Genomic DNA, 26,441 nt, shown 5'->3' on the forward strand with positions numbered 1-26,441 from the left:
AAACTACAAATGTGTTTGTAAAAAAAAAAGTGCTTTCTTGGAAATGAAAAACGAAAAAAAAAAAAACAGTTTCAACACTTGGTGGCAGTGTTGTCACTCAGGAAATAAACAGTCTCGCTTCTTACACTCTTTTTCTCCTGCATGCTTCTACACAGCACATGGACATGGAACCAATAAGTGTGAGCTTGGCAGCTGGCAGGATTGTCAAAACATTACAGTCTCTCTATCACGTCAGCATTAACCGCACAGATGTGATACAACAGTTCATCAAGACTCTCTCCAGCCAGCTCCTGCAGCTGACAGGCATGCATTTGAGCTACGAGGGACACATATACTGGTACAGGCTGCTCCAGGACATGCAGTTGCAAAGCAGGTCAGCCACAATTGGATTATGTTGTTCCTAACACGATGTGCTCTTTACTCTTGTTATAATTTGGGTGCTCTCAAGGAAATCACTAAACAATGTGTTAGTGTTGAATCTGGCGATAATAATTCAACTCACTAAGAGCTGTTTTGACAGTAAATCATATCAAATTAACTTAGTGGTCTATTTAGGTCTCCAGGAAACCCAAGCAATTTTCCCATGATAAATGGGAAAATTGCTTGAGAAGAATATAGAATGAAAAGAGGAGAAAAATATAGAATGAAAAAAGGAGCATAACGTTGCCAATTTTTTAAACAGAAACAACCTTTATGGTATTTAGCCAAAAAGTTTGAGGACAGTTTGATTGGGAACTACTGCATCAAACACCAATCTGAGTTATTTTAATCATCAGCCAGTACAGAATCGCAGCGCAACACTTCATTAAAGCTAATAAAGCCATATTCGTTAACTACAACGCAGCAACTTTAAAATGCTGTAAAATTATACACCACGTTTCATCAGTCTTACATTTCACTCACTAACTAGCTTCCAGATGAAGCAGTCTCTCTGGTTCTTTCCTATGTTCCTTTTTCTGCTTACAGTGTCAAATATTTTTGTTCCAACCGGGATTTCTGTAGGTCAGATTCAATATGCTGCTCCAACATGGGTTAGTTCAATTAAAATAGCTGCTGTAATGTAACTTAACATGTTTCCTATAATGTGCATTTGTTTCTAAAAAATGTTTATTCACTCAGCATACCCACAGTGAATAATGAACTCATATCCTGATCATATTTGCTTTAGTGTTCTGCTAATGTTAGCATGTTTCCTCTCTGTTTTGACATGACTTTATTCACCTTGCTACATATTTTGATGCAATTCCAGTTAATCATGCTCTAACAAAGATACTCTCCTTTTGAAAACAATCAAAATAATGAATGGTCATGACGGTATACTTTGTAGGATATTAAAGGTTATTTAGTAATAATCTTTATTTAGCCATGAAACATATGCTGAAATTGTGATATTTTGTACCCATAGGCCCAATCCAAATTCATCCTATGCATAGAAGTTGGTTAGCCCATGTGATCAACCACCTTCTACCACTTATTTACAATTTTTATTTCCTTTATCTGGACATGATTTACCTTTTTTAGAAGGATGACAGTATTGTCTTTTCTCTGCTCCACAAAACAAGTTCTGCTTTGAATGATTGGGAAATTAAAGGATGGTGTTAAAGACCTGTGTGTGATGTCTAAGCACATCAGACAGAGCAGGTCACATGACTCATGACAGAGGGAACTGCTGCAGCTTCTCTCCCACTCTGAAAGCTATTGTAAAGAATGAAACAAGCTTCATTTCTAAGCTGAAAATTGGTGATTTTATCACCAAAATAATGTACACAAACTTTCATACAGTTTCTCAGACTGTGCTAATAAAAGCAGGCTGTAATTGTGAAAAATTGGCTGCGTAAAACTATTATTGCTGGGGAAGTGGCTGACATAATCAGAGACATAGATCAATGACAAATATTGGGAACCAGAGTTTTGTTAAACACTCCTGATACTGATTAATTAAAAGTGCCGTGATCAGGACTCTGGGCTGAAACCTGGGATCGGATCAGGTCATTCCTGACTACAGCGCAATCAGTAAAAGATGTGCTATACAGCAGCGACAAAAGAAAACATTTCCATCGAATTCTGTTTAGAGCACCGACCTTTAGAGACAATTTCACCTGCAGCTTACATGAACTCATCGTGAACCTAATACTTAATTTGCTGTGACCACATTATCCACAAAGCACCACTGAAACCTATTTGATTCATACATAATTACACGAGGAGCTGAAGTGGTCACATTTGCATTCAAATTGATTAATTTAACGCTGGTCTGCCTGAAAACAGGCAGGTCTGAATAGATAGTAGCTTAGCCATGATTCAGCCTTCTTCTCTTCTTAAAATTGATTTCTCATTTTATGTCGGCACCATTAATGAGCCGGGCATGGGGATAAGGATCACAATCTGAGTATCCCAGGGAATCAAACAGGTCTAACTACATGAGTTACAGCTCTTTAATCTGTTCCTGAGGATGAAGGGTGAGATTGGAAATGTCTTTTTCTTCCAAATCTAAAAAGGAAAAAAGAAAGGTTTTGGGAATCACTGCAATAAAGAATTAGAATGAAACAAAGGTTATTATGTTATGCAAACATATTTACGTTTTGACATTCATTTAATGTCTTCTTTCCACAGTTTGGTTTCCATCAGACAGCTTTCAGATGAATTGCTTGATGTGGCTCCTTTCCTTCAGCCCTACATTGAAGCTGCGTTCAAAGCACTGAGCCACGTTCTGGTCAACTACCATCTCACTGAAAGCAGCAGCTCATCCCAGGAGCTCATTGAAGAGGCAGCCGTGATCTTCTTAACCTCTGCAAACATCACTTTGAATGACATCTTCCCCATGGTGTCAGGAAATGCTTCTGGACTTAATTTGGCCTTTTTTGCTGACACAATAGAAAGTATAATTACACTGATTGTCGATACAAGGGCTTTTGGACATTCGCCTGTGGTGTACCAGGCCATGGAGCACTTCCTGGCAACGAACGGCACTTACTTGACGGTGGAGCGCATGCATGAGATGTCCGTGTGGCTGGCCTCAACTGAAACATTTGGACCGGAAATGCTGAGTCAGGCTCTTTCCAAGATGTATGAAATCGTCAGACTTCCACTATCTATTCTGATCAGAGTGAGTGTGGACGTGGATACTGCAGTGTATGAAGAGATGGTTGGAAACATGTTTGCAGCTTTTCACCAGTTTGTTAGCACTAGTGGTGTTCTACCCCCAATGTCCAGCGGCAACCATGAAGTGAGGAACAGGCGGAAACGCGACCTGTCGCTGATGATGACAAGAGACCCCTTGAATGACATCATTGATATGTTTCAAATCGACTACCCAGCCATGTTCAGAGCCGTCTCTGTCCCTCCGACCACGGCAGACATGACAGAGACGGCCCATGTGTTGTTTTCAAATCCTGATCTGAATATTGTGATGAAGGGAGCAACAAGAGACATGCCATGGAGCTTGAATGCTTCACGAGAAGACACTATTGACGCCAGCCTTGGGATGTTTGCCTTCTTTACTCATCCTCAAGTTTTTGAGACGTAAGTGTTCCTTTAAAGATTAGCCAAAGAAAGAAAATTGTTGTGTACGCTACTATTTTCTCTAGTCCAAACAATGATAAGTCTAATTTATTCTTTCTTGTTTTTGTCTTGTATGGTAGTCTGGGTTATATAAACATTTTTGGTACTATTTTCCTCAGGCCATCAATGGATATTCTGAGAAATGCTGCTGAGATGCTTCCTGATGGTTTGCCATTTGCGTCTGAGATCAAAACCATTAGCAGGGCACTGGCAAGTGAATCTCCAGGTAATAAAAACATGTTTTTGGACTATTCTCTTTTATTCAGTGTATTTTATAGGCTTTCATGCAAAATCCATAAAAAACACTAAGAGTGGAATTGAACATTTGTGCTTCAGTATTGTCTTTGTTTTTTGTTTTTTTTTCACTACATTAATATCAACACATGTTTGATAATTGCTTTTTACTCTGGTGCAACTAGAAAAATAAGAGCTTCTTGTCCAAAACTTGATTGAGATGGCATTTATTTATTGAGGATCAAAATTCAATAAGTCATTTAAATAAATGTACATATTCGATCACTTTATGGAATTTAAAGGAATACATTAAATAAATAAAAACATTAATTGATTTTTCAAAATATTTAAATTACTAGTTAAGTAAATAACAAATAACAAAGGCATTTTTATTTTTTATATTGAACAATTTCACCATTTTGAATAACTAGAAATTGTTATTAAATGATTATATTTTACAATCTTATTGAAATTATTATTATATATGAATGTTTAAAATTATAATTATTGTAATTGTTATAATAATAATAATAATAATAATAATCCCAATCCCAAAAAAATTTGGGATTGGGATTTCATTTTAGATCATTTCAGATTATTTTTACTATGCCAATGCCTTATTAATGTAATTTTGAGCCACACCGCTTAGAAAAGAGGTCTCTGTTATAAACATTAAATTATATAGGAATATATAATCAAACAATCCAGTTTGTACAAATCCAATCCAATCCCATAATACAATTTGACTATGATTGTTAGACAATATGGTCAAATTCAGATGATCATGTGATGTCAAATGGTAAAAAATTAGCTAAGAAAGCCCATCCAACTACATGGAGTTATTGACTTAAGTATAATAAATAAATAAATAAATAAATAAATAAATAAATAAATAAATAAATAAGTAATAATAAAATATCTCCATCTGAGCATGCGTGTAAATTCAGTTTTAGCTACTTATTCCTTCACTTGCTGTTGCTACAGCTTGTGTTTGCAGAGCCACTGTGATAGCCTGAATGTATAAATACAGCCTGCCATTAAACAGTCACCAGTGACTCCAGCTTGGAGCATCGTCACCCTGTAATTTATAACGGTTGCAAGACCAAGGGAAGACCATAAAACATTTTGTTAGTGCTGTTGTAACTGCACATATGATTACAGCGCTTCGAATATTCACTCTGCAGATATGAGGAATAAGGCTTCACACCGACTTAGCTTCAACTCCCAAAGAGCCCAAGGCCATGTGGCCCATCTCCAACAGAAAGCCACTCAGCACCTTTTTAAATCTCATTAGCAAAGTAGAATTCAATCACTTATCCTGTCCGCCCTCGCTAAATGTCTCCCCTTGCACTCGCACGAGTATGCATCCATGACCTCTTTTTAATATGCTTCTGTGCTTGTGCGATAATGTTTTTCTGTGTGCATAGAACCCCTTTGTAGGCAGGTTCAGTTTTCAACTCTCAAACCCCACTAATAAACACTGCAAACTGTTGTGGTTGCAAAGACCTCAAGGTATTGAGCAGCCTGAGATTAAACATTACAATTGTCTAATTTTGGACTAATTAAATATTCTGTCATCCCATCTTGCAGCCTGAGGTGGTGCTTTTCTTAGGACTTGTCAGATGCGTTTTTATGCATGACGGCATCTAGGACTGCTGGCCCTTCTGGCCCCATCAGTCCCGCACAGAGCTTTACTTTAAGCACATCATTTGCTGCTCATTGCTCAACGACGGTACCACCGTAATGGCGTGTGTCGTAATGAAGCCCAGTGGGATGTCATGTTATTCTGTCACCTCGCAGGCCGAACTCTTTAAGATTCCAGACACTAATGGCATCTCTCTCAGCCTCCCTCTTTTCACCCCTGCAACTCTCTGTCTTTTCCACCTGTCACAGAGAACCTGAGAGTCATGCAGGAAGCCATCCAGACAGCCCTTCAGATCAGCCCAACTGACCCAGGATACACAGATCAACTAAACCAACTGAGATCTGAGGTTTGTGCATTAACTTGCCTGTCATTTATTTTTACCGTATGATAGTGACTCAGACAAGGTGACGGTTGCTGCGGATTGTATTCACAGATGCAACCATTTTGAAATTCAGCTTAACTTCTGTGCTATTAGCCATTCTGAAAGTTATCACCTAATCACTTTGAACTGCTTAAATTTTTAAAACTAAAAATCACCAATAAAGTCCACTCTCAGAACCTAGTTCTTAGTTTCACTCTAATTATCAAGGTTTTAAGATTTTGTGCTGTAATTGAGTGACATTTTTTTGTTCTTTGCACTTCCTTAGAACTACAAATAATCCTTCAACAAGATATTCTTGCAGTTTATGTGTTTTTGTGTGTATGTTATTACTAATGTTTAATGTATTGCACCTTATCTCATTAAAAAGTGTCTAAATAAGTATTTGATAATTCTAGACCATCAGAGTTCATTATATTTATAGCCACTTTGTGTCCTATAGGTGTGTGCTTTGGAGAACTCAGATTTGGTGGCCCTGCTCTTGCAGTCACTTTCCATGAAACCTGGGGATCTCTGTCACACAGTTTTGCCAAGCCTGCAGGTCTTGGCTGACGCTGTACAGAGCAACAAAACCTCCCTGTCAGAAATCGTCTTCCAGGCTGTCGTCGGAGATCCCAGAAGATACAACCTCCAGTCAGACTGGTACAAACATTTCCCTCATCTGATTTTTTTTAAATTACGAATTGTCCAAAGAAGCATGCAAATATAATATACAACATGCTTATGGGGCTATATCATTAGTAGTTTTTTAAGAAGAGTCAATTAACTTAACTTATTTAATCAAATTAAGATGGTGTGTTATCCCCTTGGAATAAATTAAACAGCATAATTTGCTATATTTTTTATTTACAAACTTAATTTATAGTATGAATGTACATGGTTACAGGACTGCTTTGTTGAGTGAAACGCTGGGCTTGAACATCAGCAGTCTGCGCTCGATCAATATTACTGCTCCAGGTGAGTCTGTCAGTCTCTATGTCCATTCTTAAAACTGTCAGTGCTGTAGTTAATGAGTTTCAGTTTTGTCTGTCTGGTTTTAATTTTGAATTTATCATTAGGATTTAACTTTCTTTGGCTTTATTTTATCTAACATTTCTTAACCTTCAAAAAATTTTTTTTAACTCCATTAAACTGGAGCTTACCGCAATCAAATATTACATTGTACACATTGCACTGTAAAGGTTTAAGCATCTCCCCATCTTTTTGATAAGAATATACAACTACCAGCCACTTTATAAGGTATAGGTAAAGTGTACCTTATAAAGAAAACTTATAAAGGGCCAACTAGTAACATGTCGGTCCTGCTGTTGCCTTAAGAACCACATTTATTTTTTGTGTAAAAGAGTCACATAGGCATTGAAAACATTTCTCAAAAATGTTGCCCCATATTGAAGATAACATCAAATAGTTGCCCATTCATATGCAAGTTTCCTATTTTATTAAAACACAGTCTTGCTCAAATTAATTGAGATCTGATGACTGGACATCATATTAGCACTGTAGACTTATTGATCTCAATATGATTTCTTTGGTAGGTTGTGGTGTTTGAATGATGCTAAGTTAATATGAAAGTGCTCCAAGAAAATATACCCCACCTTATTACCCCACCAAAATCAACTCAGCATTCACAAGTCACTTAAATCCCCTCTTTTTCCCATTTCTGATTAGCTGTGTGAACTTTAGCAAGCTACCTTCTATATGTGTCCTCATTCACGGAGTTGCCGCTATACGATTGATGGTTTGTGTTAACCAAGTTAATCAAGTTTACTATAAACTAGTATAACCTCCTCATAAAAACAGGCTACTGATTGTTCTATTTCCCTATTTATAACTGATGCCCACTCTTTCTCTCACTTGGGTCTTTGTTAAGACTAAAAAAAGTATTTTCCTTTACTTTTCTAATAATTTCTCTTCATGCAAAAACACCTTGTTACTCTCCATAAAAGCAATTTTTTGTAATTTAACTAAATATCGTTAAGCTGACTTGTATCTTGTTTGTTCTGGCAGGAGTGGTGACAGCTGGCGAAATGCTGAGGAATAAGGAAGCTTTCATTCTGGCCGTCCAGGAACACATGAATATAGATCCTGCAGCTCTTCTTGTTCTGATGGAAACCCCTCTACCTAACAACACAGAGGTGAGCCAAGACCTGCATGTTAGAGTTTCACTAGAAGTGCACTTTTTGTTTCTGCTCTTTGGTGCCTTTTATTTGAATTTTTTGTCCTCATAATTCAGGGAGTTATTTTTTTAACAAAACAATGAATAGACCTGCAATTCTGTCATTGCTGCTCAAATGAATTTGTCTGATCAAATCAAATCAAACTAAAAGGCTTAGTAACTTAGTTTGTACAATGTTGAAATTGATAGCTAATCACTTTTCTTATGTTTACACCCATTTTATATACACAACATACAATCTTAGTCATGTCTCTGGCAATAAGGCCTATTTATATGTCTCTCATGATACCTTTTGGAACAGATCCTGACGTGGCTGGCAAACCTGCATTATTGTCACCCCACTGAACCAGTGAACACGACAGAGGCGGACATTCTGGCAACTTTCTGCGCTATGTCTGCTGAAGACTGGTACAAGTTCTCACTGCTGACGGCTGAACATATAAACACGGAGAAGGTCATTTACAGAGTAAGGCTCAAAGTCGACATGTGTCTTCCCTCCCGCCTCATCAAAACAGTGCACCTAGTGCCTAACTGCAGCAGCAGGATGTCACAGAGGATTTGTTTCAGAAACATGAATCACATATTTTTTCTTTTTTTTGTTGTTTCCTTTTTTAAATCTGTTTTAGTTAATTAAAGAAAGAAATAAGAGAAAATACGAAATACAAAAATTTCCATTTCACACCCAGACCTCTCATGCTAGCTCTTCAGTGACTTCTACAGATTTTAGGTTTGCACATGAATTTATTCATTATCTCTTTTATCAATGATTTTATTTGTGATTTTCTTTAAACATTTTTTGTTCCGTGTGTGTTATTATGCTAAGACAAAAACTATAAGTTGACAAGGCATATTTAGCTAAACATTACATTTTATTTAAGTTAGAATAACATTGGTTAAAGATGTAATCAAGTTATGCAAGGATTGTCTGCAATTTGTGTAGTTCTTGAATTTAAATAACAAAGTTCTTAAAGTTTAATTTTCAATTAAAATTCAACTTAATTAATTATGCCTTCACATATATGCTTTTTAGACACATTGTTGCATTTATTTTTGCAACTTATTATTTTTCTTAGCACAAACTTTATAGTTAAATAATAATAAAATATCTACCACTCCACTATTAACTTTTGGGCCATATCTTGAGAATTTTCTTTCAATTTAGAGACAACAATGTGTCTCGCTGATTTGATCAAAACCTGAATGTTGCTCTCTTTCTTGTAGATGGTGTTGTCTGAGGAACTCCAGGGTCTGGTAGAAGTCATGGCCCAAGTGGCAATGGTTGCAACGGATATGATGAACAGGATTCTTCCCGCAGTCAGGCAATTGGAAGGCTACCTGCTATCCGTCAAAGATCTTAACCTGGACTCCAGCACTGAATTCTCCGAAGTGCGTTTTCATTAACCCTTCAGGATACACTTTTCTTTAAAACATAGTGTTAAAACATAGGTGGTCAAAGTAGCCAAAAGAAAGAATTGCAATGCAATAGCGGTAGAAGGCATTTCAGGAATACAAATGTACTTTATGTACAGTACAGACCAAAAGTTTGGACACACCTTCTCATTGAATTCAATAAGAAAGTGTGTCCAAACTTTTGGTCTGTACTGTATATCTCTAGCAAGCATAATTTTGGCTGAAAAAATAGCTTTCTAGTTTTGTTTTAGTAATATTTTGCATGGAGACTGTGATTTTATTGTTTTTTTTTCCCCCAACCAGATGACAAGAGGAAGGAGAAGCACCATGTCCACCAAAGCCACATTCGTGACCCTGTCCCGGGCTCTGTGCAGCAACGGCATCATCGCTCTGTTTGGAATCTCCAAATTGCCTGAACTGTCTGAATCTGGCCCCTCATTCCACAACAACCAAAAGAGGGAGGAGATGATTGAGAGGTTCAAGATCCCACGAGACTCCTGTAAGTTGCAAGATTTGGGACATTATACTTAGACTATTAATATAATCATTTTCCTTTTTTATTTAAAAAAATATGTTGGTGGAAATTCTTGTTTTAGATACCACAGTATCTAACCTTGAGGGTTTTCTTAACATATATTAATATTATTGCATTTACATTAATACATGTTAATGCAATAAATTAGAATATTACTGACAAGTTCCTTTATAAAGGTTAATTAGACAATCATGTTTTTATGTCTCTGTTAATTATATGGATATTTCCACTTATAGGTAATCAAAACAGGACATCTAAGATTAGACTTTTACATTGGACCAATAAAAAACATTTTAATAATACCTACTTAGAGGTAATTATTTTCAAAAGGTAATCTGACAACCAATCCTCATTAGAACATATTTTCAAATTTATTTAGTATGGATGCATACGATGATTGAGGTTAGGGATCAAGGTAAAACTGGACAAGTCCTCTGATTTGTGAATACTCAAACTTTGGCATAATAAAAAAAAGGGGGAAAAAAGATTTCTACAATCAAATATCCTTTTGAAGATCTTTCATGTTGATATATTTCAAATATATATGTATTTTTCACCAGTTTAACTGTATACAGTAACACATTTTAAAACATGATTATTCTTAAAAAAGGCTGTAGAAGCAAAATTCTCAGATTCTAAATCTGAAATCTAAGTTTGCATGTTTTCCATTTGCCATTAAGCTCTGTACCTAACTTTTCTCTTTCGTCCCTTTGGGCAGCACCCTTCTGCATGAACATGTATCTGGACATGGTCAATACCACAGGCGGAGCCATCGCCTGGGCCTTCCTCAAACCAATGCTGATGGGCCAGATCCTCTTCACACCTGACACACCTGCCACAAGGGCTGTAATGGAGAAAGTAAATACAAACTTCTTGGTTTACAAATACACTGTGGGCCTACTTATTTATACAGATAAATAATAAATTATCATTAGACTGTAAAGACAGAACAATCTCAGTTGTGTTTGTAACAATTTCTACTTTTTTAAAATTGTGGTTAAGCTATCAACATGGGGTGACTTCCAAACATTTAGATATTTCTAGATTCTCTTGGTCATAGTACCGTCTTTTCTTTGCACATGTTCATATTGGTATGATCTAAAAATTTTAGCAGGTCTGATTTTGTTTTCAGTTGAATGCAACACTCACAATTCCACATAAACACACAAAGTTTGGACTTTCTGCTGATACACAATTGTTTTACTCTTTCATGTCTTTCTCTTAACTTTGCTCAGGCCAATGCCACCTTGCACGAGTTTGCAAATCTGAAGAAATCCTCGGAGGACTGGATCGAATCCTCAAATTACATCATAAAGTCAGCGGAATTACTCCGCTCCACTTTGCCAATGCTGCAGGTATAAAGTCTCAGAGCTGCTTTTTTATATCTGATCATGCCAGCCGCCTCTCTGTCGTTTGAAAATCTAAAGATAAAGCTTGTCGTGGATGAGTTTCTGCAGCTGAATCTTGATGATGTTCATAATTTCCACCTCTCTCTTCCTCTCTCGCTACCTTTCTGGCAGAATTCCCTCAACAGCCCCTTTGTGAAGAATTTCATTGAGATGCAGACAGACATAAATGTCGACAGCATAAAGAAGACGCTCAGCAGCTTCTGTGAGTGTGCATTTGTGGGTCTTACTTTTGTAAGCTGCAGATACCAGCTCAAAACTTAGATTTTTCTGTTACTTATTACTTGCATAAAACATCCATGATGCCAGAAAACACGATTGCTCTTAGGATTTAGGTGCAAAACGGGGGATTTATGGTTTCTGAGAAGGTTTTTCTAGGTCTACCTTTGATATTCAGGTTTTTAAACTAATTGGAGTCATAATAAAGGAATGCAGCATCTGTCAGAATTACAATTTAACAGAGCAGAGCATGGTGTTGTTTCACATTATTATTAGAATTTTAGGCAACAGGAAAAGATGGAAATTCTCTCTTTCCTTAAATTTATACATTCAGAACTTTTTATATTGGGCACATTTTCCATCTCAAACCAGATGAAAATCATTTGTGAAGTCTTATTAGATTCAGTCATCATTTAATATCTAATCCATCTAAAGTTATGGTATGCATAATTACTTAGTCATGTAATTAACTTTGGTAACAAGGACCAAAACAGCTGATTGAACTGTAACTGAGTAGCAAAGAATTTGTGAAATTGGATTGAGACAAAATACATTACAGATGAAATATCTCATCTTTTAGATGTGAACACATGTAACCCTTGACAAAATAAATTTGAAATGAAGGAGTGGGACCTATAGTTTTTGGTTTGATTATACATTGAAGATTTGCCCCAAACCTTTTGAAATGGTTTGCAGCAAATCCAAACCTTCTCTAAATATTCAGAGAAGATCTTCTCATCACGCATAAAAATAGCCATCTTTAAGTGTCCTTCTCACAGTAACAACTTCCACAACAAAGAGTGTTGTTCTTAACACTTAGGTTTGACTATGTCAGCTCCTTGCTGAAAAGTGTTTTCTTTCACAGCTAACATGACAGAGATGCTGCATAAGAACAAGAAAATACTCGATCAGATCAGCAGTTTGTCAAATCTCATGGTGAAGATCTCCTCCTGCATCAAGTTTGACCGTTACCGTGGTTATGACTCCGCTGAGGAGCTCAACGCCATGGCCCAGGAACTCGCCAAAAACCGTGAGCTCTATGCAAGTGAGTAAATATCAGGTCATCCATCTGCCATGCAAGTCTGGTTCTGTTTGGACCATGTGAATGTTGTGTTTTCAGACTACTGGGTTAAGTGTGAGCTATCTCATTTAATCAAGATCACTGGAAAAAATAAAAGAATCAAAGGCAAGTTTATTTGTAAAGCACATTTCAGCAGCAAGACAAATCAAAGTGCTGACAACATAAAAAAGGAGAACGCTGTAATGGCATAAGAAAAAAACGGATTATGCAGTTTATTAAGCCAAACTGAAAAAATAGGAAAATTTCACAAGATGGCTTATTAGATCCTACACAACAGAGAGCTACAGCTTGGCTTTCAACTGCACAAGATGCTATTTTGTCACAGTATGTGATAATTCACAGCTTTCTCTATGTGCATCTGTGTTGGTTCTCTAAAGGCTGTTAATAATGAGCTGAGATTAGGAGGCTTAGCAAAAATAAGCTGAAGCTTATGAAAGGCAACAAACCGTTGATTTGTGAATTCATACTGCATGTGCTGTACGTTCTTTAGGTGTCATCTTTAAGACTGAAGACGAAGACTCATCAAGGAAACGTGAGGCCAGATCCTCTTCCTCCTCCTCGACTGAACTGCCTCCCAAAGTCAGCTACACCATTCGAATGCACATGGACAACATCATGCGTACGGATCGGGCACGAAACCCGTACTTTGTGAAGGACAACCACATCTCGGCCAGCCACACGATGCGCTACAACCGTGGGTTCGTCTACCTGCAGGAGAACATCGACCGGGCCATCATCGAAACCCAGACCGGGCAGAAAGTCACAGAGCCGGCCGTGCAGCTGCAGCCCTTCCCCTATCCCTGCTTTCTGCGAGACGAGTGAGTTTTCTGCGTTAGCGGATGCGTACGAATGGATGTGTACGGAGTTAACGCATAAATGCGTGCAAGGCGGCATGAAAGGATACACGCTCTCACTGAGGGGGAACAAGCATTGATGTGGAATAATGTATGCTATTTCATTATTCATTTGCCACTTGAGAATGACAGTAAGTAGTCATTCACAGGAACCTGTCACAGTGTAATTAGCTCTGAACCATGTACATTGACATTCAATGTAATTGTGCATTCATTTTTGAAAACATTCCATATGCTGAATACCCCATGCACTACAAAAAAAGAAAAAAACTACTTAAAGAACACAGCACTTTTCTCTCTCTGTAAAACATACCCAACATGGTTTTGACATTAACTTGTCCATTGCCACGCAACATGGTTTTCAATAAATTATTGCTGAATTTAATGTCTATGTGTGCACTTGCCCTGGAGTGCAGCTTTTAGCAGCGCTCGTATTTCATCTGAGAAGAGCCAGTGGAGCTTCTCCCTCCAGCTGGTTGCCTTTTGACCAGCTATAAGAGAGTATGTGCTCTCTTTTTCTTTTCTTTTTTTTTGATTTGTCACCTAAACAGTACAAATCCTGAGAAAATATCTGTAAAAAAAAAATTAAGTAAATGTCACACTGCATGTACTGAAATCAAAATTTTCAGGCTGTTAGTTTGAGTGGTCAAACAATAAAAAAAGACAATACGGATTAATCTATTTTTGTAAACAATAGCAGGACGAGAATGACAATGCGGTTGTCAGCATACCCATGTTCTCCTCACTCTGTCAAGCCGGTGACTGACTGATGGGCCCCTCCATCTTTCTGGATGTTTGGTTTGCAGAGAGTCTGACTGACAGCTGGCATCTCTGTATTTCTCAGGTATCTGGAGGCCATCTCTTTTGTCTTCCCTCTCTTGCTGATGATACCATGGGTGTTGTTTGTGGCTGACTTCGTGAAAAAACTTGTACACGAGAGAGAGCTGAGACTGCATGAGGTAATGGGTTTTTCTCTACCTGAAAACTGATGGCATTGTATTGTTACCTGCTTACTTTTAGAAATTTATGATTTATTTGATTTATTGTAAATAATTAAAAAAAACCTATAAAGTGTGGCATTTATTTATCCAGTCTCCTTTTAGTTTGCAAAAAAGTGAGACTGTGGTTGAACTATAGCTTCCGCCATTACAGTCACCTACAGTAGAATGGGTACGATCAATGAGCAAGTGGCAAAACTTGATAATTGAAGTATGTACAAAGCTGGAAGAAACATACCACAAATGATTTGCATCTTTAATTGCAGCAATAGAATGTCATACAAATTATTTTCTCAGGGAGTTTACATACAAATACACACTACTAAAATACAAAACAAAGTTTGCACTATAATGTGACAGAATGTGCAAACATTTAAAAGTTATAAACACTTTGTGGTTTTTAATTTTTTTTTTAAGTTTTGACATCTTTTTAGCCACATTCTCCATACCAACGTACTTCATCACAATATTTCCCTTCCAATTACAGTACATGAAAATGATGGGTGTGAATCAGCTCAGTCATTTCTTTGCCTGGTTCCTGGAGTGCGCCGGCTTCCTGATTCTGACCATCATCGTCCTCACGCTGGTGCTGAAGTTTGGAAACATCCTACCCATAAGCAACGGCTTCCTCATCTTCCTCTACCTCTGTGACGTTGGGTTGAACATCATTTCCTTCTGCTACCTGATGAGCTCCTTCTTCGACAAGACCTACATCGCTGGCCTAAGTGGAAGCCTTATCTACATCCTCAGCTTCTTCCCGTTCATCATAGTCATGTCCGTCGAGACTAATCTAACCCTTTCCCAGAAGAGCGCTCTGGTGAGCATACTCTGAAGTGGCTTTATTATTTATAATGTGCGTAAAACTAGCATGGTTATTGTGTATAATTAGACCAAATAATTTTATTTTATTTTTAAAAATTGCTCTTTTTCGAGACAAAGACAGTAAATGCAAGCTATAATTTAGTTTATTTACTCCAAAATGATTTGCTGTTTAAATATGACTAAAAAAATTAAAATCAACAAATAATGCAGCAAATGTATTTGTGTAGCTCTCATCTTTTTGTTTTCCAGCATATTGAAAGGTAGCATGTGGTGAAGTAATTTTCTGAAAATCTGTTCACTCATTTGCATGACACAACCTGAGTTTTTTTTTAGTTTACTCCCTGCTGTCTGATGAGTATTAATCGGAAGTCAGACTTTCTGACTACAAATAACTAAAACTAATTTACCTTGGAAAACATCTTTGTACTGTATTTTGAAAGAGCCATATTTTCACATTACATAGCTTTGTTAAAAAAAAAAGGGAAATGTTTCTTTGCTTCTGATCTCCTGTCAAAAATTTCTTCACTTTTCTGACAGAGTTTGTTTTCACCGACCTGCTTCTGCTATGCCAGTCAATACATTTCCCGCTACGAGGCCCAGGGAGAAGGTATGAGGGTGTGAATACCTTAATACCATCAGAAGGTTTCTGATATTTCAGCCAGCTGAATCAAGGATTCACTTTTCTATTCTCCTCTAGGAATCCAGTGGAGCAACTCTTACACCTCGCCCATAGCTGGAGACACAGCAACATTTGGATTTCTATGCTGGTTCTTGCTCATTGACTCCCTTCTGTACTTCCTCATTGGGGCCTACATCAGGACAGTTTTCCCAGGTGAAACCTCTAATTATTGGTTGCTATTAGTTTGTGCTGCTACTTTCTGGGATATATTCTTGATAATATTTCTGCATCTACTCTACTATAAAAGCTGCTGGAATACAGTCCATCCAATTTCAATAATTTCCCTAACCAAATGCTGGAACAAATATACTGGTAGACTGATTCAATCCTAGTTTTATTTAATGCGACAATGTTGTGGGTTTGATTTCCTGGAGCAGGTGTTCAGCCTCTAAAATCGATTAAAAGGACTCATGGTTTTTAGTTTTACTTTAATTTTTCACTGAAATGCTAAGACAATAAGAACTCCATAATGTCTAATAGGACTTCTGTAAACCATTGAATTTAACAAAATTACTGTATATATAACTGTCCTTCTGTAAGTCCTTCTGTCTCAAAATCATAAGTACAGCATTTGATTTAAATAATAAATCTAGCTTCTTTTTCATGTGCTGCTGCAGGCACGTCTTTTTAAGACCCTGCCTGTTTTCATGCATTCAAATAGATCTACGTCTTTCTTTGTAACCCATCAGGAAAATATGGAATCCCAGCTCCATGGTATTTCCCGTTCAAACTCTCCTTCTGGACTGACATGTGCAGCAGTTTTCAGACAAATAAAAGTGCAAGCAAAGGACTCCTCTTTTCCAACATCATGCAGAAAAACCAGCCTGTCTTTGCAGACAGCAAAGGCAAAGGTACACATGACAAGAATACTCTCTCTTCCTCTTACATCTCTGTTATATTTATAATTTTTGTCATTTTTAATTTAGATCCTGTTAAAAATTCTGTTTGATTTACAATTTACCTCAATGTTTATGTTTCTCTCAGGCAAAAGCAGCCTGTCCTACGAAGCTGGCGAGGATTTCTCTGAGCTCCCAGTGGGAGTTGCACTCCACGGTCTCACCAAGATGTATGGCGACAAAACAGCTATTCAGAACCTGAATGTCAACTTTCATGAGGGTCATGTCACCTCACTGCTCGGTCACAACGGAGCTGGCAAGACAACTACCATGTATGTGTGGATCCATTCTTATTGTTTTTTGTTGTTTTATCAGCTTTATCTGTGAGTCCCAACTCATTATAACCGCTGCAGCTGCTTTTAAGATTAGATGTGCGCATCCCTTTAATCATTTCAGTGGCTCAGTGCTGACAGACAGATTGTTCCGTCCAAATCTGGCACAGCAAATGCACAGCGGTAGAAATTAGCCCAACGGATCTTCATCAAGTTGAGCACTTACATTTACATTTTAAATGTGACTCATTTTGCTGATGCGCTCATCCAGGGGGACATGTAATGAGTTCTGCAGCATTACCAGATTAAATAACAATGAGAAAATACAATATTTTTTTGTTCCATAAAAACTAGTAATAAGTAATTGTTCAAGAGAAATATGTAGATCAAAAAGTGGTTTTCTTCACCTTTTGTATCTTTTTGACTTTATTTTCAAGCTCTGCCCTAACCTGTGTTGTGTGCAGGTCCCTCCTGACTGGCCTGTACCCCCCAACATCTGGCTCCATCGAGGTGTATGGCAGGGACATGCAGACAAACATAGAAAAAGTCCGCCAAGAACTTGGAGTCTGCATGCAATATGACGTCCTCTTTGACTACATGACTGTCAAGGAGCACCTGCTGCTGTACGGCCAGATCAAGGCCCCACACTGGTCACAAAGAGAACTGCGAGAACAAATCCGCACGTGAGTGACACATCAATCAGAGAAGGAGACTGCTGTCTATAATTCATCCAAAAGACTAAAAAACTCAAAGATTGTGTACCATTTAAATTTGGTCTTTCATTTTTTCACAGAGAATGTTGAAGAGTGTCTTTTGCGTAGTGTCTTTCTTCAATTTCCAGTTTAAAATCAGAAAGTGTGGGCGTTATGAGAATCTTAGGAGAAATATTCGCTCAATAAACTGGTGGGATAAAATATGAAAGTATTAAATTAACGTTGTAGTGATTTTCTTTACTTGAATAGATTTTAGAGCAATAACTACTGTGATTTATAAGAATGTCAAGGCTTCTGCAAAACGGTAGTTCTAACTAGAATCATTGAAATAAGCTCTTACTTCAGATTTTCATTATTTGCAGAATGTCTTTTTCTTCCACAGACATAGGGGCAAGCACTGGGAAGAAGTTGCAAGAATATATTTTTACAAGAACATGTAATATTTCTATCTATTTTAGTCCTTTTTGCATCTTCTTAAATCAGTTTAGGGCGAAATTAATTTTTTATTCTTCTTCATCTCAAGCTGTATTGCATCATGAGACTCTTTCTGGAGGGTTTCAATTTTACAAGGGGAGCAGTATTAAGCTTGTACCTTAAGGCAAAAACGCTCTACATCTCTTGCAATGCAAACCTCTGATGGCTAATTAATGGAACTTAACGAGCCAACACTCAGCCTGAACGCAGGGAAAAAATGTTCACACGAGCTCGAGATTAAACGTTTTCCATTGACTCGTCTTCTAGGATCCTGGAGGAGACAGACTTGTACGCTCATAGACACAAGCGGGTTGATACCTTGTCAGGCGGTATGAAGCGTAAGCTCTCCATCTCCATCGCCTTCATTGGGGGCTCTCGCTTGGTGGTTCTGGATGAGCCCACAACAGGAGTGGATCCCTGCTCCAGGCGCAGCATCTGGGACATTGTTATCCAGTATAAGAAGAGTGAGTCTCACTTAAATACTGACAGTAAACAAAATGTACCTTATATCGGTCAATACTGTGGCTATTATTACCATTTACCAATGTTACAGCTGCAATTAAGTACTTTTGCATGAAACACCTACAACATAGTACAAGAATGTCAATCTGATTCTTAACTCTAATAATCTTAGGCCTTCACAAGGCTTAAGATTGGGTCTTAAAATAGATTTGGCTATGACTTAAATTTGTAATTTTATATTTCCAGTGCTTCTTCATATTTTTTTATATAAGAACTCTGCTCTGGTGTCATCCATTTATTCTGTGATTTGTAGCTCTAGCTGCAGATATTTGGTTATTGTTATACTTCATTTTCAGTATTGGATAGTTATTATGTTGTGATAAAACTACAAACTCCATGATGCAGGGAAGCGGTAAGGCCTGTCAGGATGAATTTATCCACAGTCACTCAGCATTCCTGGCAAAGCTGTGAAAGAACACTGCTGATGAAGCCGTCTTAAAGTGGCTTGTTTAAATCATTTTTTTTCTGCTATGTCATCTAAGTTCTAAATTGATTTCATAACAGTCTGATCAAACAACAAAACTTCCAGAAAATAGCTGAAGCCCGATTTTGTTGTGATCCATACTTTGCTGGTCATTTATAGTGCAGCTTAGGCTCTCAGGCAAAGGTGACCCAATCGCTTTCAGAAGTTGCTTTGATTTGACAAAAAAAAAAAAAATCACAGGTCAACTAACAGCAACTTGCACTGAGCCAGAGGCAGCCGATGTGCTCCAAATCATAACATTTCAGCCACCATGGCCTCAGAAGAATCACTCCCCTGAAAATATGTCAACAAAATGGACAACTATAGCGGAAATATTACTGCTTGGGATTTAATAAAACAATTTAGTCTTTGGCTTTTGTTTCCAGAGAGACTTGATTGTTACCGCTGCCTTTTGCAGCAGTCAAGCAGACTACTTCTCAATGAGTTACATTGCCTGCTTATTTGTTTTGCTGTTCAGATTATTTATCACATGATTGCTTTTTAAGGGGTGTAATTCCCTGACATCATCACTTGGGAGGATTACGATTCATTGTTTCATTTTTTATGTTTCTTATAATTTGTTTTTTTTTTTCTTTTCTTCAGTATTTAACTCTTAGCTTTTTTAAAATAATTTCATGATATTGTTTTCCATGTCTACTATTGAAGCCTACATTTCCTCCAGATATGAGTTAGTCCAAAGGTTTATAAAATAAAAAATCTTGGTTTATAGTTCACGGGAGAGCTGCTTTTGTTTATGAAGTCAGATTGAAAGCAGCAACTAGGAATTCCATCAGTTCTATTAAAAAAATAGATACCACTTAATTCATCTGTAAATGTTTTGCATTCTTTTAGTGCTAAGGTAACTGCTGCTGCACAGGGAATACTAGTGTGCTAAATATAGTTCTGGTCAGAAGTTTATATACACAGATCATCAGCATCAACAGCAGATTAATTTTGGACCTTTTGGATGGCATACATCAAACTTTCTTAATAGCCTTTTTACAACTGTGACCTCAAAACTATTGAAAGTTTGTAGAGGATTCTTAAAAACCTGGTCAGTGGCATAAAATTTAAATTAAACATTTAAGTGAATTTGTACAATTATTTTTTATTATATTATATTTCTGCCAGAAAGAGTTCTACAATCTCCAGTCAGAACTGCACACCCAATATTTATGGAGTTATATTTACCAATTTGACCATTTGTAGAAATCCAACAATAAACTCAAACTTGTGTTCTAAATTAGTTTTTGAAGTGAATAGAAGTTATAAAATTATACCAACATAAAAAGAACATTCAGCTCCATTGCTAAAATCTCTGACATATTACATTCGTGCTCATAAAGACTGTATGTCTTTATGAGCCTTGACTGAAATCGAAAGATAAAAAAGATTAAAAACTAGCTTTAAGGTCTGTTTCAGATGTTATTGCAGTGAGAGTTCCTAGTCAATTTCAGAAACAAACACTCATAAAACTGCTTTTTATGACAGTTTGTATGACGATATTTCTTGTTTCTTTTCCTTTGTAATAACTCTGTTTGATCTATATTTATTGGTTCAATAATCCCCAAGTCAACGATGCAGCTTTTTCTCATGTACGTGTGTCCTTTCAGACCGGACCATTATTATGTCCACCCACCACTTGGACGAGGCTGAAGTGTTGAGCGACCGGATTGCCTTCTTGGAGAGAGGTGGATTGAAATGCTGCGGCTCACCCTTCTACTTGAAAGACAAGCTGGGTCAAGGCTACAAGCTCACCCTCACCAAAAAGGTAATCATCCTCACAGGCATGCAGGCATGTCGGTGCAAAGCAATGAAAACTGATATTAAACCAGTGAAAACTCTCTTACTGCTGTTTCTTCTTCAACATAAATTTGTGCTCAGAATTTATTCCATTTAGTAAGTCAAATATTTCATGTTACGCCAGAGGTGCTTGTTGTCAATGTCATAATATTTGCATAACACAGAGTTGAGAGATGGGAGGGCACAACCTTCATCCCCAAAGGGCTGGGAGCACCTGAATATCTCTCGTTTGTCATAGCAGTCAAGGATAGCTCTTGGCTGGCATAAATTGAAACATTTCACAATCCGCTATTATGGAGAAACCTGTGGAAATTAATTCTAGGTTTTGACATTCTCATTGAGAGATGGGCACCACTTACATTACAAATCTGACTGAAACTATAAACTCCTTCTTAAAATTAGCTTTGAGTTTTGCAACATATTGTGTGAACACATGCATACACCTTTAGCTGTTTTTTGTGACTGACAACACTGGCATGAGTTACTTTTTTTAACTTGTGTTCTGCACAAACGAGTTTAAATGTAGCATTAGCTTTTTATGAAGAACATTGAACTTAAAGGTAATGCTTTTTAAATTACAACTTGAACAGCTGTAAACTGAACAATATGGCAAACCTTACCTACTTCGAACACCAAAGATTGCCCAAAGTTCAGACCAAAGGCAAGAACCTGATGACTTTCTCTTAAACCCTCCCACATTCTTAGCGTGACACTTGTGAGGAGCACGGCAAATGTCATGGTAAAACAGCTGAGTGGTCTGTCAGAACATCAGTTTCCAAAACACATAAAAAAACTCATAAAAGCGCACACAGGGTCAGTGCAACCCAGCCACACCGCGCAAAGCTTGGGTTTTTTAGTACTACAGTAATGGGTAGAGAAATGTGCCTCCTTCTTAATGTATTGTGTCAATTCTAACTCTTTTCTTAGAAATAGCCAGAATACCAAAAATGTCTTTATTTTAGGCAAGCAAAAATGTCTTGAAACATCTCAGATTAATGTTGTGGGATTTTAGATTGGGAGGTGAACTGTGAAATTAGTTTCAACCTGTGTGAATCCAACTCAAAACTAATTCTTGTTATTGGTGAACTTTACAAATACAAAACTACCTATGTATTTTGCACAACCAGCCCTTTAGTGCTGGTTGTGCAAAATTAACTTAGTTTATTTTAGTTTTTTTAGATGTTTTTTTTTCCTCTTAGTGCTCAGTTGTTTTGTTTTTGCAGACCTTTGTTTTTTGGAGAATAAATTTATAAGCTCTTCAAACATTAAAACTCCAAATCATCTTCTCAGTATACAGGAGGGAAAGCGGATTATGTAACCAAATAGGAAAAAATAGACTTTAAAATTTCTGCTGTTACAGATCCAAAGCCCAGAAGCGGAGCGAATTGACAGTTCTGACCTCAAGGCCTTTATCCAAGCTCATCTTCCTGAAGCACGGCTTAAAGAAGCCCAGAGGGGTGATGTGGTCTACTCTCTACCTCCCTTCACTTCATCCAACGCCTCATCATATCGCTCCCTCCTGACTGCGCTGGATGCCAACTTGGACGATCTTCAGCTTGGGGGCTATGGCGTGTCTGACACCACACTGGAGGAGGTGAGCTTTTACACAACCACATATGAAAAATGAAAACAGAGGCTGAACCATGACTGAATGCAGCCTTTTTACTTGGGCGTATGCAGATGTTTCTCCAGTTGACCAGTGGAAGCCCAGACGGCAAGGACGGACCTCTGTCTATCTCTGAGACGATTTCTGACACTGCATCTATCGACAGCTTCCCATCAGACTCCTATGCAAGCAGCTGCGGCACTGGTGACAAGATCAGTGAGTTGAAATGCTGTTTTCATTGTTCGCTTCAACAGTTTCTTCTTTTCTCTTCCTGTTCTTCACCTATTGTGTTTTGGTTTTCCATTAATCCCCTACAGTGCCTTTCAAAAGTATTTCTCTTCCCGTAAGCTGCTTACATTTTGCCATGCTACAGCCACAGATTTCACAGTATTTTAGTGCAGTATACAACATGAAGTAGTGCATACATTTAAAAAAACTTTAAATGCATGAAAAACTATCCAAAAAGTGTATTTATAATAAACCTGTTGAGTGAAAACTTTGTAGAAACACATTTTGCTGCAGTTCAGTTACAGTTTTAAGGGGGTCTTCTACCAGCTTACTTTGTGCTTTCTTCTTTGCACAATGGGTCAAGCTCATTCAGATCAGGTGGAGAAATTTTTTTTTTAGATTTGATATCTGGAATTTGCCTGGGCCATTGTTACACGTTAATATGGCTTCATCTAAAGCATTCCCCTCTAACTGGCGCTCTTCTGGGATTGTTGGTTTTAAGGGTGATGTGCATTTTGTAGTCTTCCACCATACTTGGTAAGTCAAAATGTTTAGTCTCAACAGACCAGTAGACCTTGCTCCTTATCGTTTCTGTTTCTACTTTTTTTTTGCATTCCTAACAATGACTTTCTTTTTAACATTCTTTTGAGAACACATTTGATAGATGTCCTACATGAAAAGTTATATTTATACTGAGATTAAGTTGCACACAGGGAGATTCATTGATGAGATGACTTCTGAAGGCAATTAGTTGCAGTTATTTGGGGGTATCAGAGTAAAACGGGCTACTCTGATAGCCCTTTTTTCCCAGGAGAGAAATCCTGCCAGGGCTACTCTGGCGGGATTCCCCTCCTGGTTTCACATATTTATTTATGCTGCATAACTTTAATAATTATGCACAAATCTTTGTTGGTCCTTGACTTGAAATGGCAATAACTGTACAGACCACAGCATTTCTCCAAAGGGGTAATATATTCTGGAACATATTACTGCTTCCAGAATATATTCTGGAACTGTTTTATCCTCTATGATCATTGTACATTTAAAAAAAACCAAACACCTTGTTGATGTTTTCCAGACCTTACCGGGTCATCCACTCTATCTGGCCTGGCCCTGGCCTGGCAGCAGCTGACAGCCATGCTGATCAAGAGGTTCCATCACACCCGGAGAGACTGGAAGAGCCTGCTTGCCCAGCTCCTGCTTCCTGTTCTCTTTGTGGTAGTCGCTATGGGCCTGGGTTCCATCAAGAGCGACGTGCAGCACTATCCTGAGCTGGAGCTGAGCCCTGCTCTCTACAACGTCGGGCCGAGCTACTCTTTCTTCAGGTCAGATCCCTTTGGCAGAGAAATTACAGGCCACACCAGAAATGGAAATCAAAGAAGTAAATCAGGCTAATCAGGGCTCCAGACAAATGGTAGCGCTTGTGCAATCACTCCTCTCAGCTGGGAACTAAAAGCATGTGATTTGATCACATGCTTTTTTTTGGTCAGGGGAATTTAAAGTCCTTATCAGCAGAGTTTCAGTCAGGACTTTTTTGTTGTTGCATATAGGAAATAACCCAAAAGAAGCAACGCCACTCTGATTTCACGGGAAACAATCTCGGAACATTTGAAATAGAAATAGCAGGATATTCCACAAATGCGTGATTTAATCACTTCTTTCCACGTAATTTGCATGCAACGCTTGTACAATCAATTTAAAGTGGTAGTTTGTTGAAGGGCAGATGGACTTTAAGTACAAGGTGCTGGCAAAGAATGCAAAGATTTGAGGTCATCGAGATGCAGAGAGCTCTGATGCTTGATCAAAGGGAGAGAGATGAAGAGTGTCAGTAGATCGTGAGATGGCTTCATCCTCAACATGTTCTGTTGTTTGATCAAGGGGACATGAAGCAGGGGAGAAAACGCTGAAATGTGAATCCATATCAAAGATGGAGTGGACACTCCTCCTACACCTCTTTAACTTGACATACAAATTAGACCAACAATATGACACTTCATTATATTTAGCAGGAATGTTATGGGTGGGGGCACAAAGGCAGATTAGATGCACATAAGGCTTTCCTGTTTGTAGATTTTATCATTATTTTCAGGCATCTAGTTTCTTATTTTTTGTATCAACAATGGTAATTATCTCATTGTTTATTTATGAGTGTGTATTCCTGAGTTTTAAATTAAGAGAAGGGGGTGACTAAAACCAAATCAGCTAAATCTAAAGTGGCAGGTCAGTTGTTTCATGCTTTCCTTTCATCTCTGCCTTTCATGTGCTTGTGTTTTTCAGTAAATACCACTAATTGTGTCTACATGTCAGTTCCAGGATTAATATATTGCTTTTATGCAACCTAAAATAAAATCTCAGTAAAGCCCCTCAGACTGACTTTTTTTGTTTTAGGTTGCATCATTTTGCTTGAAGTATTCAGGGTACCTTTAAGTCTAAGCTGAGTGTTTTCTGACTCCACAGCAACCAGAATCCTCAATCCAGCCATCTGGTGGACACTATGATGTCATTCCCTGGGATCGATAACGCCTGCCTCGACAACTCTGATAACCAGTACGTAATTACGCTTCCAGCTGTTCCCATTTGCTAAAAAATGCACTCATTTTGCTAACTGCCTCTTCACTTTCCAGCGATTGCTATTCTTCCCATGCCTCCTGGTTCTCTCTTTATTTTATTTTACTGGACAGCCTCTCTCTAGTCTTTTATTTTTCATTCTCTCTGGTCTCTCTCTCATGTCTCTCCTCTTCATTTCCTTGCTGCTCAGCTCGAGGAACGAGGCTGAAAGCCTGCAGCAGGTCTCTGCGATGTGACAGCATCATCTGTATTCCATAAACACCTCGTGTTTATAGGGGAGATTTTCCCCTTGCAGGCCCTCAAATCAATGTTGGCACTCATGAAGCAGAACCATGGGGAATTTTAAACCACCCGCCTTTCCCCCCCAAAAAAAATCATTAAAAGACAACATAAAAAAGGATAGCAAAAGCATAAAACAGTTTGCATGTTTGCTCACAACTTTCTGCTTTAGAAAAATGACATTGATTATTGCTAAACATTGTGTTTGCAGAAGTAAATCTAAAAAAAGCACTTTAACTATCATTATTGGCAGTTACTGTGCATGTATTTCAGCAGTCTGTTGTTTTATTTGCACATAGTGTCCCTTAAACCACTTGGTGGAAAGTAAACTGTGTGGGAGTCGAGCAATAACCCACACAAACGCATTTCATGAACTATCTCACCGAATTAAACAGCTTGGAAAACTGTGATCAGAGAATATATTTAACTTCTAGTTTCACTGAAACCACCCCAACTCATAGCTTCTTCATGAGTCACTGTGGCTTTTACTCTTCTCTCAGTTTAACCATGCACATTGTTAGTATGGCGCAGACAAACATACAGGATCAACTCTTTCTGATCTGATTTATTTTCTTACCAAAATTCTGAATCTTGAAAAAGGTATGATCACAAACACAT

General features: G+C 37.8%; 1 protein-coding gene across 1 annotated transcript in view; it reads left to right on the forward strand.

The window, feature by feature from the left end:
* The window catches only part of abca12 (ATP-binding cassette, sub-family A (ABC1), member 12), a 68,602-nt gene that overhangs the window by 21,600 nt on the left and 20,561 nt on the right, over positions 1–26,441 (forward strand). Inside the window, exons 26-53 of the mRNA XM_032566939.1 lie at positions 156–373; positions 2,614–3,522; positions 3,681–3,787; positions 5,689–5,786; positions 6,262–6,461; positions 6,706–6,776; positions 7,827–7,954; positions 8,297–8,461; positions 9,217–9,381; positions 9,709–9,904; positions 10,659–10,798; positions 11,176–11,295; positions 11,461–11,551; positions 12,431–12,610; positions 13,137–13,464; positions 14,345–14,459; positions 14,986–15,315; positions 15,858–15,927; positions 16,018–16,152; positions 16,689–16,850; positions 16,984–17,167; positions 17,632–17,850; positions 18,622–18,818; positions 20,953–21,110; positions 22,503–22,736; positions 22,823–22,964; positions 24,055–24,301; positions 25,434–25,523. Coding sequence (XP_032422830.1) covers positions 156–373; positions 2,614–3,522; positions 3,681–3,787; positions 5,689–5,786; positions 6,262–6,461; positions 6,706–6,776; positions 7,827–7,954; positions 8,297–8,461; positions 9,217–9,381; positions 9,709–9,904; positions 10,659–10,798; positions 11,176–11,295; positions 11,461–11,551; positions 12,431–12,610; positions 13,137–13,464; positions 14,345–14,459; positions 14,986–15,315; positions 15,858–15,927; positions 16,018–16,152; positions 16,689–16,850; positions 16,984–17,167; positions 17,632–17,850; positions 18,622–18,818; positions 20,953–21,110; positions 22,503–22,736; positions 22,823–22,964; positions 24,055–24,301; positions 25,434–25,523 — 5,399 coding nt within the window. The remainder of the gene's footprint in view (positions 1–155; positions 374–2,613; positions 3,523–3,680; positions 3,788–5,688; positions 5,787–6,261; positions 6,462–6,705; positions 6,777–7,826; positions 7,955–8,296; positions 8,462–9,216; positions 9,382–9,708; positions 9,905–10,658; positions 10,799–11,175; positions 11,296–11,460; positions 11,552–12,430; positions 12,611–13,136; positions 13,465–14,344; positions 14,460–14,985; positions 15,316–15,857; positions 15,928–16,017; positions 16,153–16,688; positions 16,851–16,983; positions 17,168–17,631; positions 17,851–18,621; positions 18,819–20,952; positions 21,111–22,502; positions 22,737–22,822; positions 22,965–24,054; positions 24,302–25,433; positions 25,524–26,441) is intronic.

Source organism: Xiphophorus hellerii, chromosome 7, assembly GCF_003331165.1.
Source record: "Xiphophorus hellerii strain 12219 chromosome 7, Xiphophorus_hellerii-4.1, whole genome shotgun sequence".
In the NCBI taxonomy this organism is placed as follows: domain Eukaryota; kingdom Metazoa; phylum Chordata; class Actinopteri; order Cyprinodontiformes; family Poeciliidae; genus Xiphophorus; species Xiphophorus hellerii.